General features: G+C 51.0%; 8 protein-coding genes across 8 annotated transcripts; 5 read left to right on the plus strand and 3 right to left on the minus strand.

Annotated features, from left to right (window-relative positions):
* Window positions 1-108: 108 nt before the first annotated feature.
* APS3 (Aps3p) lies at window positions 109-1,072 on the plus strand (the record flags this gene model as incomplete). The annotated part of the gene is made up of 5 exons (XM_076629436.1): window positions 109-121; window positions 190-239; window positions 301-582; window positions 651-722; window positions 794-1,072. 5 exons carry the CDS (start codon window positions 109-111, stop codon window positions 1,070-1,072), a joined length of 696 nt encoding a protein of 231 aa, XP_076490558.1.
* Window positions 1,073-1,392: 320 nt separating this feature from the next.
* On the minus strand, window positions 1,393-2,567 carry JCM6883_006939 (uncharacterized protein; the record flags this gene model as incomplete). The annotated part of the gene is made up of 4 exons (XM_076629437.1): window positions 1,393-1,990; window positions 2,055-2,233; window positions 2,295-2,376; window positions 2,446-2,567. 4 exons carry the CDS (start codon window positions 2,565-2,567, stop codon window positions 1,393-1,395), a joined length of 981 nt encoding a protein of 326 aa, XP_076490559.1.
* Window positions 2,568-3,490: 923 nt separating this feature from the next.
* Window positions 3,491-4,696, plus strand: WHI2 (Whi2p; the record flags this gene model as incomplete). Its single annotated transcript, XM_076629438.1, has 4 exons — window positions 3,491-3,691; window positions 3,763-4,184; window positions 4,258-4,513; window positions 4,583-4,696. 4 exons carry the CDS (start codon window positions 3,491-3,493, stop codon window positions 4,694-4,696), a joined length of 993 nt encoding a protein of 330 aa, XP_076490560.1.
* A 517-nt stretch (window positions 4,697-5,213) lies between these two features.
* Window positions 5,214-7,735, plus strand: TUB2 (beta-tubulin; the record flags this gene model as incomplete). Its single annotated transcript, XM_076629439.1, has 15 exons — window positions 5,214-5,218; window positions 5,287-5,314; window positions 5,461-5,472; window positions 5,687-5,703; window positions 5,770-5,845; window positions 5,921-5,941; window positions 6,010-6,106; window positions 6,166-6,328; window positions 6,394-6,596; window positions 6,667-6,767; window positions 6,834-6,920; window positions 6,996-7,197; window positions 7,262-7,457; window positions 7,523-7,652; window positions 7,721-7,735. 15 exons carry the CDS (start codon window positions 5,214-5,216, stop codon window positions 7,733-7,735), a joined length of 1,353 nt encoding a protein of 450 aa, XP_076490561.1.
* Window positions 7,736-8,313: 578 nt separating this feature from the next.
* Window positions 8,314-9,031, minus strand: RPB8 (DNA-directed RNA polymerase core subunit RPB8; the record flags this gene model as incomplete). The annotated part of the gene is made up of 5 exons (XM_076629440.1): window positions 8,314-8,457; window positions 8,524-8,688; window positions 8,754-8,806; window positions 8,874-8,894; window positions 8,965-9,031. 5 exons carry the CDS (start codon window positions 9,029-9,031, stop codon window positions 8,314-8,316), a joined length of 450 nt encoding a protein of 149 aa, XP_076490562.1.
* A 337-nt stretch (window positions 9,032-9,368) lies between these two features.
* On the minus strand, window positions 9,369-11,088 carry ARA2 (D-arabinose 1-dehydrogenase (NAD(P)(+)) ARA2; the record flags this gene model as incomplete). The annotated part of the gene is made up of 7 exons (XM_076629441.1): window positions 9,369-9,845; window positions 9,916-10,007; window positions 10,070-10,418; window positions 10,479-10,592; window positions 10,663-10,739; window positions 10,825-10,879; window positions 10,972-11,088. 7 exons carry the CDS (start codon window positions 11,086-11,088, stop codon window positions 9,369-9,371), a joined length of 1,281 nt encoding a protein of 426 aa, XP_076490563.1.
* A 934-nt stretch (window positions 11,089-12,022) lies between these two features.
* Window positions 12,023-14,239, plus strand: JCM6883_006944 (GAF domain-containing protein; the record flags this gene model as incomplete). Its single annotated transcript, XM_076629442.1, has 6 exons — window positions 12,023-12,300; window positions 12,371-12,401; window positions 12,517-12,526; window positions 12,600-13,037; window positions 13,112-13,209; window positions 13,277-14,239. The coding sequence occupies 6 exons, from the start codon at window positions 12,023-12,025 to the stop codon at window positions 14,237-14,239; spliced, it is 1,818 nt and encodes a 605-aa protein (XP_076490564.1).
* A 268-nt stretch (window positions 14,240-14,507) lies between these two features.
* On the plus strand, window positions 14,508-16,546 carry JCM6883_006945 (Golgi pH regulator family protein; the record flags this gene model as incomplete). Its single annotated transcript, XM_076629443.1, has 7 exons — window positions 14,508-14,932; window positions 14,999-15,222; window positions 15,284-15,407; window positions 15,467-15,830; window positions 15,896-16,132; window positions 16,204-16,269; window positions 16,340-16,546. 7 exons carry the CDS (start codon window positions 14,508-14,510, stop codon window positions 16,544-16,546), a joined length of 1,647 nt encoding a protein of 548 aa, XP_076490565.1.
* Window positions 16,547-16,615: the final 69 nt, after the last annotated feature.

A 16,615-nucleotide genomic window follows, 5' to 3' on the forward strand; every position in this document is an offset into this window, starting at 1 on the left:
CAAAGGCGAGTGAATGGTCAGGAGAGAAGAGGAACCTATGCATCATCCAACTACTTTTTACACCGACTCGTTCGCCTCTGACCCTGATCGCCTGCTGCTTCGATCGACATGATCCATGCAGGTACGTCTGAGCTCTCTACATGTCCCCGTACGAGCCCTGGTTGATCCTGCTCCCTCCCCACTTCTCAGTCTTGATCTTCAACACCTCTGGCAAACCTCGTTTGACCAAATTCTACTCCGTAAGTCCCGCGAGCTATCCCCCAGAGTGCGGAACTAGCTGGCTGACCCATCGCGCAATAGCCCTCCTCACCTCAAACTCGCGCATCGATCCTCTCTCGAATCTTCAACCTCGTTTCTCCTCGAGACGACACCCTCTGCAACTTTGTCGAACTACCACGTGGATTCGGATTCTTCAAGGACCAAACTCGCGACTCTGAGCCGGCACTAGGAGGTGGACTTGGAGACGGAGAGGACGATGAGGATGAGGAATTGAGAGTGATTTACAGACATTACGCTACGCTGTACTTTGCGTTCGTTGTGGATCAGAGTGAGAGCGAATTGGGGATCCTCGATCTGATACAGGTACGTCGAAAAAAGCGTATTCTCACTGTCTCTGCTCGAGATTCTGACTTTATGTCGCTTTTCCTCAGGTCTTCGTCGAATCGCTAGACCGATGCTTTGAGAATGTATGCGAGCTAGATCTGATCTTCCATTTCGACGACGTAAGTCTCCTCGCTCCCTCCTCATTCCGCCGGAGACTACAGCTAAAACCGTCTTGTTTCCGTTTTCTCAGGTTCACACACTCCTGAATTGCATCATCACAGGCGGTCTAGTCCTCGACACCTCACTCGAATCAATCCAACAAAGCTTCAGATTACAGAAACAAGCAAAGAAACAATCCGAAAACGCTGGAGGCGTCGGAAGCGGTTTCTCTGCAATCACGAATGGATTATCCCTCCCGACGAGTAGCGGCGTCAGTCTTGGAGGTGGAGGCGGGGGAATCTTGGGAGGTGGTGCAGAAGGAGCTTGGGAGAGAATCTCATCGAGTTTGGGAAGTTTCAGTAGGCGGTGAAAAAGACAGGATTTGCGGGTTTTGTTCTCTTTCAGTTTGTCAATGTTGCCATAATAGCCTGCCTTTGCTCTCGACTGAGTACGGATTCTGAGTCTAGCGATGAATACGTTACAGACCTATGTATGGATGCGAGAGATAGATAAAAAATCAGGAGATAGATGAATGAATAGATCGAGATGGGATGAGGAATAACAAGCAACAAATAGGGGCAGAGAACAAATCGGTAGATGTATAAACAGTTGAGATATATAGAGAGAGGGAGTGAGAGGAGCCTGAGTCTAAGGAATAATGAGCCTAGTGACGAGTCTAGCAAAACAGAATCAAGCAAAGAGAACGAAAGGACTTTGATGTTTTCCTTTCAGTCCTTCTTCCGCCGCAACGAGTACTTTCCCAACGTCTAGACAGATCGAATCGAAGTAATATTCGAATTCGAGAGGCCCCCAGACTGATGGAGGAGGACCGAGTAAGTAAACTGGGGGTGGTCGAGCTCCTTCGTGAGAGAAACACTCGAGGCTAGCAGAGACGAAGGCGGAGGGGACTCGAGAAGAGGTGGGCCAGTGATTCGATAGGTTGATACGTTGGAGACGGGAACGAGGGGGAGTCGAGACGACTGGAGGAGGCGTAGACTCGCGAGAGGAAGGGGATCGCGAGAGAACGTCGTCGTCTCCTTCAGCCGAGTCGAACGATGAACGACGATCACCCTGGTCTTGCTTCGACTGTGTTGGTGACTCGGGACAAAACCAATCTCGGAAGAGACGGTCAAGCGAAGAAGCGAGAGGGAGTTGCCAGGAGAAATCAGAGAAGAAACGTTGGGGGAGGGTCCCGTTGCCAGTCGATGGAGCGTAAGGGATATTGAATGTGCGCGGCTGAGTCGTGAGGAACTCGAGAGGAGCCGGTTCCATACTTTCGAGTGTGACCCTACGAAATCGGCGAACGACGAGTCAGCATTGTGCGGATCGCGACAGGACGAGACTGAACTAACCCAAGAATGTTGTTGGCAAAAACCTCGTTATCGTCGAGAGGCAGGTAATGAGGATGTCTCGTTGCGACGTCAAAGTGTGCAACCATAGCTGCGAAGGGCAAAGCTGGATCGACAAAGTGTGAAAAGACGAGTACTTGTCGAGACGGTTCTCGACTGTTGTAAGGTGCGCAGGATTCGAGCTGCAGTTCAGAGAGCCTCGTCAGCCTCGAAAAGCACATCAGGAAGAGGAGGGAAGCTCACGATGATCGCAGTATCTTGACAAGTCGCCATTTTTACGAACCTCGCGCGTAGGACTTCGTCGACGAGGACACCAAACAAGCGACTGCGTTATAGCGGCGCGACATGGTCAGCAGTCGCTGGAGGGAGCGGACGAAAGACTAAGGGGACTCACGAAACTCGACGGAGGGGAACGAGCTGTTTCGACGGTGCCTGCTCGAGAATTGCGAGCAATAGATCCTCACAGACGGTGTGCTCTCTGGGTAGACCCGTTTCATCGAGCTCGTGTTGATACATGATCGATTGACGTCTATCGCGATTCAAGATCAGCGGACTCCGGAGCTCCAAGGACGATAAGGAAAGAGGAAAGAAGCTCACGAGTCGAGTTCTCTAGAGGAAGTTGTATAGCTGATGCACAATCGACTGATAGGCGCGATCTATCCTGAAGGTATAGAGTACAGGCGAGATAAGCGCGGGAGATGAAGGAGGTCGGTCTAGTGAGTTTCTCGCTTCTCGGGAGGCAGTGAGCGTGTTCCGTAGGAAGGCGGATGCTCGAGAGGCGTCAGGAGATCGATTGAGCCGGCACAGGTAGATTAGGGCGAAGTGGAAGGAGTAGAGGAATGGAGAGAGCGCTCGCGCTCCGCGACATCCAATGTTTGAGTCATGACGCTCAACTGACTTTTCTCTTGAGCTGGCGATCAGTAGCCTGACTCGCTTGCAGACGAGCTCGTGTCGTTGGACATCCCACCACGAGTTCATTCGGAGAATGTTAGATATCTCCGCGGAGTTGACTCTATTTCGCCAGAATATACTATCTGTGACCGACGTTCACTCAAGGAGATAACGCTAGCAAGGCAAGCGTAACTCGGTCCACTGAAGCAACGCGAGAAATTACGAGAGTAATTCATCCGAGCCTATCTCCTTCTCCGCTCCACCGCTACAATCAGTCGATCGACCCCGTAAAGCTAGCACGCACAGTCAAAGACAGCAGCAGTCCCACGCTCAAGGTCAGTTAGATCATTCACAACTGTTCGAATTCGTGAGTTGAGGGATAGGAGCTCTCTACAACTCAGGCGGACGCACACCCGAGACTGACGTTACTGTGTGACTACCTTACAGCTACAGCATTCAAACCATCCGATCCCGCGCCGTCCCCCTCTCAGAGATCCACCCTCCCCGCCTTTGATCGACGATCTCTTCCCCCTCTCTCACCCTCAAACATGTCATTCGGCAACTCGAGCAAGGTCTCGTTGGACCTACGAGGTACCCGACTATCCCTCGAGCGTGAAGCGTTGATGGAACTACCCGAATCAGTTCTCTTGTGTCTGTTTCCGAACGGAGTCGTCCTCAGTCCTCAGAGACTACCGAGAGCGGATGGAGAAATCGATGACGAGGAAGAAGAAGATGTCTACTACGTTGACGTGAGCTCACTCCGTCTTTACTCTCTCGAGAACCCCGTCAAGGAGCTAACTCTTCCCCCTCTCGCTGCTAGTTTGACGCTCAATGCCTCGACTTCGTACTCGACTTCTTCAACTCGGCGAAAGATTCTTTCTACGGTCTCCCAGATGGACCTAGACGAGACCTCTCGTTGACTTCTCCGATCGCTCAATCGAATATGCAAAACCCGCTTTTCCTCAAACAAGCCATTATCGTCCTTCGTGAAGAACTCGAATACTTCGCGATCCCGCCGAAAGGGAAGGGAGTTCCGGATGTAGTTACGCAATCGGCAGCAGGAGGAGGAGAGGTAGCGGGAACGGACGAACATGGGAAACCAAACAAGGCGCTGTTGAAACTCAAGGTGGATTGCGGGAACGCGCTGTTGCAGAGAAAGAGCATTTTTACTGCGTTACAAAGAAACGTCAATCGGGAGAATAATGTGGCCGAACAACACTTGATTGACATGCTTTGCATGAGGTGAGTTTTCAAACCTTTTCTCTCTGTTGTCGTCTCGCCTTCATTACTGACGCGTCTCGAATCGTACTCGTAGTGGTTTTGAACGTGAAGATACCTGGGGATACCGCTCTCTCGAACCGAACCGCTGTTGTATCGCTTCGATCGCTCTCGTCCTCCTCAAGACTGGAATCGTTCACCCTCCTCTCGGATCGTCTTCAGGTCCCACCGGGGATGTCGCCGACAACTTCTCGACGACGACGAGTGACGAAGATGGTTCTGGCGGAGTTCAAGTGAACGCTCAACAGCTTGCGACCGCCCAGAAATTGTTGCTCTTCTGGAGAAAACCGGCTGTACGTCCCCCTCCTTCGCTTCAACGTCTTCCTTCGAGCACATACTGACACTTAGACGGCGGCGCATAGCGTAAGTGTTGGTGGGACGCAACTGATCTGACGATCAACGCTGGAACTGCTGAAGAACGAGAAATCAAAGTTTGGGCACGAAGAGTGTGGACACTCGAACTTAGTTTGATCTAGGTCAACCCATCGCTCTATCGAATCGGTTCTCAATTCGTATACCGACTTGAACGCGTCCCCTTTTCCTCCAACTTGTAGATACCCTCGCCCAATTTTCCTTTTTCTATCTTTCTTGCTTCTCGCTCTCTTTCCGTCTTCCCGTCTCTTTCGTTGTCGATCTCGTTTGTTTCCTTCTTCTACTCGATACCCATACACACTGTGCTTTCCTCTCGTCTTCGTCCTCGTTTCCCAGCTATTTTCCCTCCGTGTCGAACGTTGTAATAATTTCTGACTGCAGAACAAAGGGCGTCCCTGGATCTATGATACTCAGAGAGTAGTCGTAGACCAGACAAAATAAGTGCTCGTGTTCTCGGACTTGGAGAACGAATCGCTCTCTCAACGCCTCTCGCTTCCACCTCTCCGTTCCTCTTCCTTCCCCTTTCATTCGTTTCTTTATCTTTCGTGTGAGTAACTCGTCGCATCTGTTCGTCCGTTCCACCGGCTGATCCCGTCCCTCCCTTTCTCTCGAAACAGCAATATGCGGTAAGATTCCCTCATTCGAACTCTCGTCTCTACGCGCTTGACTGAACCCGACTCGTCTTTGATTACAGAGAAATCGTTCACCTTCAAACCGGACAGGTTAGTCTTCCTCCCCCGATCGAATAGAGGAATCTATTGAGGGAGAGGGGAAGGGGGAAAACACGCGTTCTATTCCCTTTCTCTCTCCTCGTAGAGCCTGTCGGGTGAGCTGTACTGACTCGAGGATTGTTCTGTGATGTCTATAGTGCGGTAACCAAGTAAGTTCGAGTCGTTTCGATTGAATGGCGACGAAGGAGTTTCGAGTGGTCGAACACCTCGACCTATGGCTTCGTACGCTCGCTATGTCCAGCAGAGGAGCATGTAGTAGAGATATATGAGGACTGTAGAAGGAAGGGGCCTATCAGGTGCGATATTTCGAACGTTGACTGACCAAACCGTTTCTTCTCGCTCGCTTCTTCTACCCACTTTCAGATCGGTACCAAGTTCTGGTAAGTCATCATCGTAGGCGTCACGAATCTTACGCCTTGCTGACGCTTCGAGTGATGCGCTTACAGGGAAGTTCTCTCCGAGGAACACGGAATCGACGGATCTGGACAATATGTCGGTGACAACGACCTTCAGCTCGAGAGGGTGAGTACTTCTATTGCATGAGAACCTTGGCAGACTTGCTGACCGCTTGAAACGCGTGTCTTTGTATCGTGGTAGCTCAACGTTTACTACAACGAGGTAAGTTCCACATTCGAGGTTCCACTAGGATGCAGCGAAACTCACGATATTTCTTCACTCTCGATTAGGCTGGAAACCAAAAATACGTTCCCCGTGCTGTTCTCGTCGATCTCGAACCCGGAACGATGGATGTAATCCGATCTGGACCTCTCGGTGGACTTTTCCGTCAGTTTCCATTCCTTTCTCCTTTCGCATCCATTGAAGCTCACGTTTCCTCGTAACAGGTCCCGACAACATCGTTTTCGGTCAATCCGGAGCCGGAAACAACTGGGCAAAGGGTCACTACACCGAAGGAGCTGAACTCGTCGACTCGGTTCTCGATGTTGTTCGTAAGGAAGCTGAGGGATGTGATTGCCTTCAAGGTTTCCAACTTACTCACTCTCTCGGGTGAGTGCTCTCTCTGCGCATTCCATCCTTGAGCGCCTGACTAATTTTTCTTTCCGATCGCGCAGAGGAGGAACGGGATCCGGAATGGGTACCCTTTTGATCTCGAAGATCCGTGAAGAATACCCCGATCGTATGATGGCTACTTTCTCGGTCGTACCTTCCCCCAAGGTTTCCGATACCGTCGTCGAACCTTACAACGCGACTCTTTCCGTCCACCAACTCGTTGAAAACTCGGACGAGACTTTCTGTATCGATAACGAAGCTCTTTGTAAGTCTCTCTCTGTCTCTCATACTATAGATCGTTCTGAGAACTGATCATCCTCGTCATACGTTGATAGACGATATCTGCTTCCGAACTCTCAAACTCACTTCTCCTACTCACGGTGACCTTAACGCTCTTGTTTCGACCGTCATGTCGGGTATCACTACCTGCCTCCGAGTGAGTTCATCCGCTTGTTCCATAGAATGGGACCGTGACTGATCTATACACTCTCGAATGACTTAGTTCCCCGGTCTCTTGAACTCTGATCTTCGCAAACTTGCCGTCAACATGGTTCCCTTCCCCCGTCTCCACTTCTTCTCTGTTGGATGTGTAAGCTATCTGATTACTTCCTGCGGAAAACTATGCTCAAATTCGCACGAAACTGACCAAAATCCATTTCTACAGGCTCCTCTCACCTCCAAGTCGAACCAATCTTTCCGATCTGCGACCGTTGCCGACTTGACCGCTCAAATGTTCGACGCCAAGAACATGATGTCCGCTGCCGACCCCAGAAACGGAAGGTATTTGACTGTCGCTGCTTACTTCAGGGGAGAGAAGGTTTCGATGCGTGAGATTGATGATGCCATGAGCAACGTTCAAACCAAGAGTCAGTCACTCCTCCATCCTTTGCACGTTTCTGCTGTGACTGAATCGTTTGCGCCCCTTCTCAGACGCCGAGTACTTCGTTGAGTGGATCCCGAACGCAGCTCAAACCGCTCACTGCAAGGTCGCACCCAAGGGAATCCCTCTCTCGGTCACTTTCATCGGAAACTCGACTTCGATCCAAGAACTGTTCCAACGAGTTCACACTCAATTCTCGGCCATGTTCAGGCGAAAGGCTTTCCTTCACTGGTACACTGGAGAAGGGTAAGGCTTTTCCTTGTTCAGAGACGCGAATCCAGATCACTGAATAGGGGTTTGCCGTTACGCAGAATGGACGAGATGGAATTCACCGAAGCCGAATCCAACTTGCAAGATTTGTGCAGCGAATACGCTCAATACGAAGCTGCCGGAGTTGACGAGGAGTACGACGAGGAGTACGCCCAAGAGGGTGGTGAGGAGGTGAGTCGTTGTGATCTCTCGAGTCGGCGGCTCAATCACTGACTGGACAAGGGTTCCAACTTTCACAGTACGTTCAAGAGTAGATGTCAAAACCCCAAAAGCTACCGTGTTTGCCGTTATAATCTCTCTATTCTTTGGGTCGTTACCTCATTCTTTATCTTCGTGCTGCGTCTCCCCCGTCGTCGTCGTCTCCGCTTTATTGCCGTTTGAGTTGTTGAATTTTCTCTTTTCATTTCGTGTTTCCCCCCTTTTTTTCTTGAGTCCTTTTCTGCTTTTTTCCTTTCTCCAACCTCAAATCTCCTCAACCCTCTTTCTCCCCCTACCCCAATCCAACCCTTCTATTCCCCTGAAACCAGCTAAGTCTACAAAGGAAATCTTAGACAGAAATCATATCGATTCCCGAGAGAGGGAGTACGAGCACAGCGATCGCGCGGCGGAATGCGATTGTCAGCGTAGCACAGTCAGTGTCGTCTCGCGCGGGTCTACTCTCCCTCTCTTGTTACGCGTGCTTTGTAGTCTCAAGCTTGTCTCCCACTTCACAGTCTCGCCTCATCTCCGAGCAATCGTCTTCAAGCTCTACGCTCCGAAAACGAGGATGTATGGGAGTCGTTTCGGAGGGACGCTCGGCACTCAGGACAGAGGGTATAAATTGCGAATTGATCTATTTTCTCACGAGGAGGTAAATGTATTCTCCGACTGTCACTCCCGAAACGTGCCTATAACTTCCCGTCAACGCCATCAACAATCCACCGAACGAAACATAAGCCGTGACTTCATCAGCCGTTCCCTCGTCGAATTTGTAGACCTGTTCTCTCGTCGCCAAAAATCAGCTCTTCCAGTCTCGAACGCTCGAGACGTAGGTGGAGCTCACTTTTCCATGCATGATATAATCCCAGTCGTCTGCTAATCCACCTTCGATATCTGCTCTCCATCCACCAGCGGCTGAACTCGATTTATCTGCTTCAGGGTTTAGAGTCGAGGCGAGAGCGAGAGAGAAGTTCATGTCTTTTTGTAGGTCGAGCAAGTCGGTGTTGATCTATATTGCAGATGCAGGGTCAGCTCGTCTAGTGGAATGAGAGGAGAGAACGAAAGGGAACTCACATCGAGAGTAAGTTTCATTTCGAGGTTGTTGGATTTTGCTGCCACTCGCGAGACTGTACACCAAGAGAAACGAGCTAAGTACCTTGAACAGCTGCCAACCGAGCCAGATCCGTAGCATACCTCGATCGAATTTCTTTCCATCTGAGCGAATTGGAGGGACAGTCAGCAGTAGCTCTTGGGGAAGCAGGGATACACCGAGGGTGTAGCTCACCTTTGTCTACATTGCTCACGACGAAGACATCCGTGAACAGGATGGCAGAGGACGAGGAAGCGGCCATCTTTCACGAATTAGCGATGAAGACTGCAAACGAGTGAACGAGGAGAGTGCTGGTCAAGGGGGCGCGTCTAGAATGTGCCGAGAGGGTCTACTTGGGTCCGTGAAGGCGGTAGAGCGATTCGAGTGTAGTTGGTTGAGTGAGAGAGTCGTAAAACTTCCGGTTCCTCGGAGTCGAACATCTCTCGTTCGTTTTCCTGCTTGGACGACGCTGCGACTCTTTCGATCTGATGTACGCAGCGGCAGAAAGAGATACGTATGATATATTTGCAAATGTTCGATAACTTTGAACTTTTTTCTTTCTTCGCTAATTTTGACGACAGCCTTCTACTGTAACCTTTCTAAATGCCTACTGCCCATCCCCAGTTCTCAGTCTTGGTCCTCTTGAAGATCTCAACAACTTCCTTCTCGAGTTCCCTCTGTTTCTTCGCGGCTTCTCCTAATCCAGTTCCGGGAGCTCGTCCCTGCCTCGATTGACCCTCAGTTCGGTAGATCTCTTGGTAAACCTTCATCGTCTCGTGGACCTCCTCCGGAGTCGACAACCCAATAACCGTAGGCGTGTCCCTTCCTTCAGTGCCGGGTAATTTAGCCGAAGAGAATCCGAATCCAAGCGCGACGTCTTCGAGTTTCGCTCCTTTCGAACTAGCGAGTTTGACGGCTTCTTGAGTAGCGGCTTGAAGTTCAGGGTTCGCAGGGTGCCAAGGAGGAGAGGCGGCGGAACGGAGAAGTCCCATTGAGAGAGGCGAGGCCGAAATGACTTGTTTGACTCCCGCTTTCGTGAACAGAGGGAGGTAAGTCGAGAGAGTCGTATTTTGAAGCTGCGAGGGGGATCAAACTTTTCTTCAGCATCTTTGAGCGAAGGGCACGTGGAAGATGAAGCAAACTCACCGTGTGATGGCAGTAAGATTGCATAATGTCGAGGGGCTCGAGGTGAGCTTGGCAAAGACGCGCGAGTCGGAGTAGAGTGGGAAGAGGGTATCCTAGAGAAAAAGACCCTTGTTCAGCATTGACGGGTAAGCCACTCATTTAAGACTCGACTCACCTGAGAATCCAACAGCGCGAACGAGTCCTTCCTTCTTGAGCTCGAACAACGTCTTCATGGCGGCAAGAACCTTCTCGTCACCAGGACCTCGGATCGTCGCTGCGTCCTCGTCTCTCAATCCCCAACGAGCGAGATCGTCCTCACGGATCTTTCCATCTTCGCCAACCTTCCATCCCTCCTCTCCGGCATCCTCGAGTTGCTCGGAGACAAACTCAACGTCGTGAGCGTAGACACCATCGATGTAATCCGTTCCCATCAATTCCATGGACCTTTTGAGCGAACTGCGAACTCGCTCAGGCGAGTAATCGAAATCGGCCTTAGTGCGTCCGTAACGACCGATTTTGGTGATCTACGCACAATCCCCGAGTCAGTGAAGGGTTGAGAAGACACGAGGGTTGCGCAAACGAACGATTTGGTAAGATTCTCGAGGGAATTCATCCTTGAGTTTAGGCAAAACTTTGCCGAGAACAGCTTCCGAAGTCGTGTAGTAAGGGCTGGTGTCAAGAGTGTTGATACCGTAGCGCTGTGCAAAAAACGAGTGGAGCCCGTCAGTCAACATCGTGGTCGAAAGAACTGAAATGTTGAGAACTCACGAAACAGAGTCGGATCGCTTGTTCGGGGATATCAGATTCGAGGGTAGAGGAAGTGTTGTAATCGTATCCGTATACACCTAGCGCACATTAATTTATCGAGTATCAGTTCTCGATATTCGAAATCGGGGCATTTCGAGGAAGAGGGGGAAAGGAGAAACTGACCGGCTCCAAGGATGAGAGGGGAAAGCTTGAGGGGACCATCTTCAAGGCCGCTCTCCTAGAGTGATGGTGTCCTGGAGGGTCAGCTCATTCTTGCACGTGAGAACGCAAGGGCTGAAAGAGGGAGTGAGTGGAGGAGTGAGAACTTACAGCGGGAGTGAGAGCAGGGTAGCGAGGCTTGAGATCAGGAGAAGTTGACATGGTGCGGATAAATACTAGGTTACGAGCTGGAGAGAGAGCAGTCCGTAAAAGTGGAGGAAAGAGCATCGGGAGGTTGAAATCGGTGAGTTGATCGAATAGTGGGGGCTAAGGAAAGTCAGCACTGGCCCTCCTTCGTTGCTACGGTAGAGTATCAGTTCTGTCCATTCGAAGGTGACAGTCAAGCGAAATCCCGGATACAAAGATATGAAATCCGCTTATCGCCTCGGATTTACTGCGAGCATGGGCCCCTTCGCAGCCGGACTCACTTGCGTCTACATTGTACAGGCGGATCGTCGATTGCTCTTCATCCTGAACCCTTCGAGTATGCAGTCTTCCTGCATCGAGGGGGAGATCGAGCTCGTGCTCACCTTCCAGCCTGAGATTCGACTTCAAACAATGTCGCAGTAGAATCGCACCCTTTACAGTACTCGCACACTCCTTGCAATCCCGCATTCTTCCAGATCTGAATAACGCAGAGAAATGGCTGACGATGAGCCCTGCGGCCATGCAACGATCTTGAGGATGATCCTCCCCAACAAAATCCATCGACCTTTCCTCTACGCATCGTCGTTGCTCTCTTTCCTATCGAAGTCGTCCACATCTTGGGCGACTCGAACCTCAAGACCAGCTGCAAAGGAAGAGGGAGTTCAGGATACTTTCTTCAATGGGAAGTTGTGGCAGGAAGTTTCCCCGGTCGAGACTCTCCTACTTTCGTGATCTTCTGCGGTCTTCTTGTTCGAGACTCTGCGCGAGCACTCTATTCACGCAGAGAGTCATTCGGCAATGGGGGGGGAGAGATTCTCACCTCTCTTTTCGTTCGACCACATCACCACTTCTCTCTCGGAGCCTCGTTACCCTCCTATTAGTCACTCTTTGAGCACATCCAAGCCCAACGCACCTCACTCCTTTCAAGTTTTTGAACTCCCCTCCTCTTTCAACGTCCTCAACAACATCATCTCTTCCTCTCTCTCAACCTCTCTCGACACCCTCATCACAGCGAATGTCCGACAAACGCAAAGCCAGTGGTAGCAAGATTGGTGGAGTCCTCAACGCGCTCAAGCGTGTATCGTTTACTCGTAGATCGTCTTCCGATTCATTGAAGGAAACACCAAAGGAAACGAACAATCGCCCAACAATCGCCCCAAACTCGTCAAGCCGCAGACGCTCGACTTCGTCATTAGCACCTTCGACGGTACCCTCGGTTGGAGAGACCCCTTCCCTTCGTCCTACGCTCCATCGACTCAACTCTTCCTCTCCAGCTAGCGAACTTCCGAAAACGTTAGTCTCTCTCTCGCTCTTTCCTGGTGATGATCTGCTCGAGGCTGACGTTCAAGCTCCATAACGATAGCTGGGCCGAATGGACCCTCGCGTATCGACAGGTGAGGCCCTTCTTCGAATCCGAGAAGCTTCTCGGTGCTCTTTGAGCCTTTTCTTGAACGAGCTCTGAACCCCAGCTGACCCTTCCTTTGCTCGGCACACCCTCAACGTCCATAGGGACTTATCGGTGAGCTTTCTTTCCACAAATCTCTCCCTGAATAGAGAATCGAAAGCTGACTTTGAGAAACAAAATGCTTCAGATTTCTCTGATCCTCCCGAACCTCCTTCAGATCTCCACGCTAGCGAATACCGAACCACCGGTGGACTCTTCTCAGCCCCTTTACCTGCCACCGAAGCAGCGCGACAACGAGCGGTCGACAGAATCGCCTTGTTGCACAAAAAGAAATCATCAAACGGACTCAAACAAGATTTATCAACGACGACTTCGACTTATCCGGACGGTACGGGAGCGCCTCTAGATGACAAGTTGAGGAGTACACCTGAGGTCGAGGAGCTCGAATCGTTCAACCCGAAAGCTCTGCCAACTTACAACGTCCTCGAAGAACTCGCGAGGAAGGCCCAAGATCGATTCGATGTCGAAACGGCGAGCGTCAGTCTCATGGATCGAGATCAACAGCTATTCCTCGCGAAGACGGGATTCCTACCGCCTGGAGATGTAGCAACTACGGATCGTCAAGGTTCGTCTCCCGCTCTTTTTAGATTCTGTGTGTCGCGCTTCAATTAACATGCTCGAACCTGGTCGTGATCGTAGAGTCATGCTGCTCGCATACTATCCTCAAGGCTGCATCGACGGGAGAGAAGGAGCCTTTAGTCGTTCTCGATTTTTCGAAAGATTGGCGATTCAAAACCGTTCGTCCAGGTTTTCGTTCTCTCCGAGCTCTACCGTGCGCTCTGACACTCTTCGTGACGATCACAGAATACCTTTGGAGATCACAGTAGTGGGTTCTACGCTGCCGCCCCGATCCTCCTTCCTTCTGCTCTCGGCGACGGCGAAGGAGCGCAAGCTGGAGGAGTCTTCTGCGTTCTCGGCAAATCGGCTCGATCCACTTTCAGTAACGAAGACCGACTCGACCTCGAAAAGATGGCAGACGAAGCCTCGAAGGAGATCCAAAGATGGGCCGACCAGTCGAGACAGGAGAAGAAAGCCGAAATGTCGAAGAAGCGGAAACAATACAAGCACCAAATCAAGAGGACGGCCTCACAGACGGGGAACCTCGATACGGTCGACGAAATCCCCACACCTCCCCTCACTCCCGATATGTCGAACCATCAAGACGAATTCCAACTCGACTCGACTGACGAACCCCCTCGAAGACCCTCCCTCGCCGAATCAACTGGATCCTTGAAGTCGCTCGACCTCAAGACTACTTCGGCGACTCCTGCCTTCCCGAAACGTCGTGGTCGTCAAGGAGTATCTGCTCAGTCGGTTGTTCCCCTCCCTGACGAGCATCAAGCAGTGATCGATCTCTCGACTCAACTCGTTGCCGAATCGATCGAGATGGAGTTTTCGTACGTTGTCGCGATCGACCTCTCGACGGCTCCATCTTACGATCCCGACGCTCTCTCTTCGAAGAATCCTTCTCCGCTTCGCTTCGTTTCCGTCCATGGACTACCGATTCCCGCTCCGCTCTTCTCGGTCAAACTTCACCTCGAAACTCTCACGAGTCCTCACAACGCCCTCCTCTACGTCAACGACGATTACACGGGGATCGCAGGAGAATTCGCGACGGGCTTGTTGGTGAAAATTGGAACGATTGGACAAACGGGTTACGTGTTGGGAACGTTCACGGAGGATCAAAGTCGGGTGTTGAATCAGGAAGATTTGCTGTTCGTGAGAAGCTTTGCGAGGGATATCAATAGGCAATTGCAACCAAAGTAGAGCTACGAGTTTTCTAATTATTCTCTTTCAGTGTTTGTGTTTTTATGTTTCTGTTTTCGTTGTTGTATTCCTACTTGCAATTTCTCCTTCCTCTTCATTACAAGCCGAGAAGCCCTCCTCTGAGCAAGAGGTAACATGCGAAATGCGAGCATGCGAAGTCCAGCGAAGTTCATCAAACTTTCACATCTCCGTCTCTCACCTTCAATTCGTCACCAGCTCACAACTCACAAAGAACACGCTGGCTAGAACAAGATAGAACAGTCGAAGGATGCCAGACTCGATCGTGGTCGAAACGGTGTTGCTCTCGTTGATCAGATTGGGATACTTCTTCGCCTGCCGTCAATACGTCAACGTCTCGCTCTTCTCGAACCTACGTAACGTCATCAGGGAAGATGGAGGAGCTACGGCGCTCGAGTCGCCGGATGAGGACTCGATTGAGCTGCAAGAGGGAGGAAATGGTTATTTCGGAACTCCAGCAAACGGAAGCAGCAACGGGAAACAGGCAGGGACAGGTCTACCACTACCTGCAACAGCAAGGAAGGCCGGAAAGGGAGAAGGGAAGGCGGAAGATACGGCGACAGGTCGGAGAGCGCGACTCTACGCGAGACTCTCGAGCGCCTTGTTCTGCCTCTCCTTCTCAGAGAGTTGTACTCTGTTCACTCTCTTGTTGTTTGGAGAAGCCGTCACCGAACAGTGAGTTCAGATCCGCATCAAGATTCGTTCAAATTGGGCTGATTCTTTGGTTTTCTGTTTTCGCAGAGCAAGAACTTTCAACTGGTCACTGAGTCTTCTCACCCTCCTCGCCCTGATCGTCTTCGTCATTCCTCTCGGACTCTGTCTACTCCTCACCTATCGAACGAGAACGACAATCACTCGAACTCTTCTCCTGACCCTCATCCCCTTTTCCCTCTACCTCTTTACCTTTTACCGTTTCGGTCATATCGTCGCCTCGAAAGCCGTGGTTGCGGGATCTCATTCTATCGGTAAGCTTTCACCCTTCTTGATCTTGAACGCTGTGATTAACGAGACTGTCCACAAATCCAGGACTCGTCAACACACTCCTCTCACGGATATGCGTCCCTGGAGTAGTGCTGATTGCATCTCTGTCTGGTGGAGGAGCTATCAATACCGCTTGGGAAGCGTACGAATGGAGATCCATATCCTCCGCGTGAGTCCATTCGAAACTTTTTTTCTTCCAGCTCGTCTGACTCCGCTGTCTCTCCACAGTGAACCTGTAACCGACGCTCAGATCCTGCAAGCTGAAAGGGCTCTCTACGCTGCTCGACTCGACCTTCAACAGCGCCTGCGGTCCCTCAAACTCGCCCAAGGATCAGCTCAACGAGAAGCCGATTCCGCCGCTTCCCAGTCTCTCCTCTCTCGTCTCGCCTCCTCAAACCCGGCCGCAGCACATCTCAAGAGTCTTGAGATTGAAGTCGCCGCGATGGAAAGCGTTGAAGAACAGATGGTGAGAGATGTCGCGACGCTCAAGAGGAGGAAAATGATGCGGGAAATGGGTAGGAGTTGGAAAGGAAGACTTTGGTTGTTCTTTGGGTGGTTGTTCAGCTTGTACTGTGTTTGGAGGGTGTTTGTCGTGAGTCGCTTTCTCCGTTTCGTTGATCCTAGCTCGACGATCTTGACCTTTTCTTCTGTTCCTAGTCCGGTATCAACCTCATCTTTGGCTACTCTCGACGAAGTCATCAATCCGCCCAGAAGACAGACGACCCATCATCTGGAGCTCAAGGAACAGATCTCGTCACTTCGTTATTGACTCGAGTCGTCGTTATGCTCGATATCGAGCTCGATATCGCTACTTGGTCTCGATTACTCGGTCTCGTGTTGATTGGTGGTATCATTCTCGCGAATATGAGGAATGTGCTCGGTAGTGTGTCGAGGGTGAGCCACCAACCTCGAGTTAGGGAAACTTGTCGAGTCATTCACTGATCTACCGAATCTTCGTCGTCCAGATCTTCAAGGCGACGTCGACCGGAATCAGTGCTTCCTTCATGTTGCTCTTCCTCGCACAGTTGATGGTAAGATTACCTTCATCCTCCCGCTTGATAAGTTCTGACCAGAGCTCATGATTTGACGGGCTTGAAATAGGCGATCTACCTTCTGACCTCCCTTATCTCTCTACCGTCATCTCCGACTCCAGAAACAACAACGCTACTCGACACACTCCCCGACTTCAACGTTTTCTCCCGGTTGTTCGATTCGGTCTTCTTACTCTCCGCCGCGACATTGTTCATTTCGAGATTCGCTCATCGTAAACTTAGAGACGATGAGGCAGTCAGTAATCAGTATTCGTAGAACTCTCTGACACCTAGAAGAAGTCCCTTCACTCGGAATCACATCTGTTGTATCTCTAACGAAAAGAGG

This window comes from Sporobolomyces salmoneus (genome assembly GCF_050403485.1).
Source record: "Sporobolomyces salmoneus JCM6883 DNA, S_salmoneus_JCM6883_v1_ctg5, whole genome shotgun sequence".
NCBI lineage: Eukaryota > Fungi > Basidiomycota > Microbotryomycetes > Sporidiobolales > Sporidiobolaceae > Sporobolomyces > Sporobolomyces salmoneus.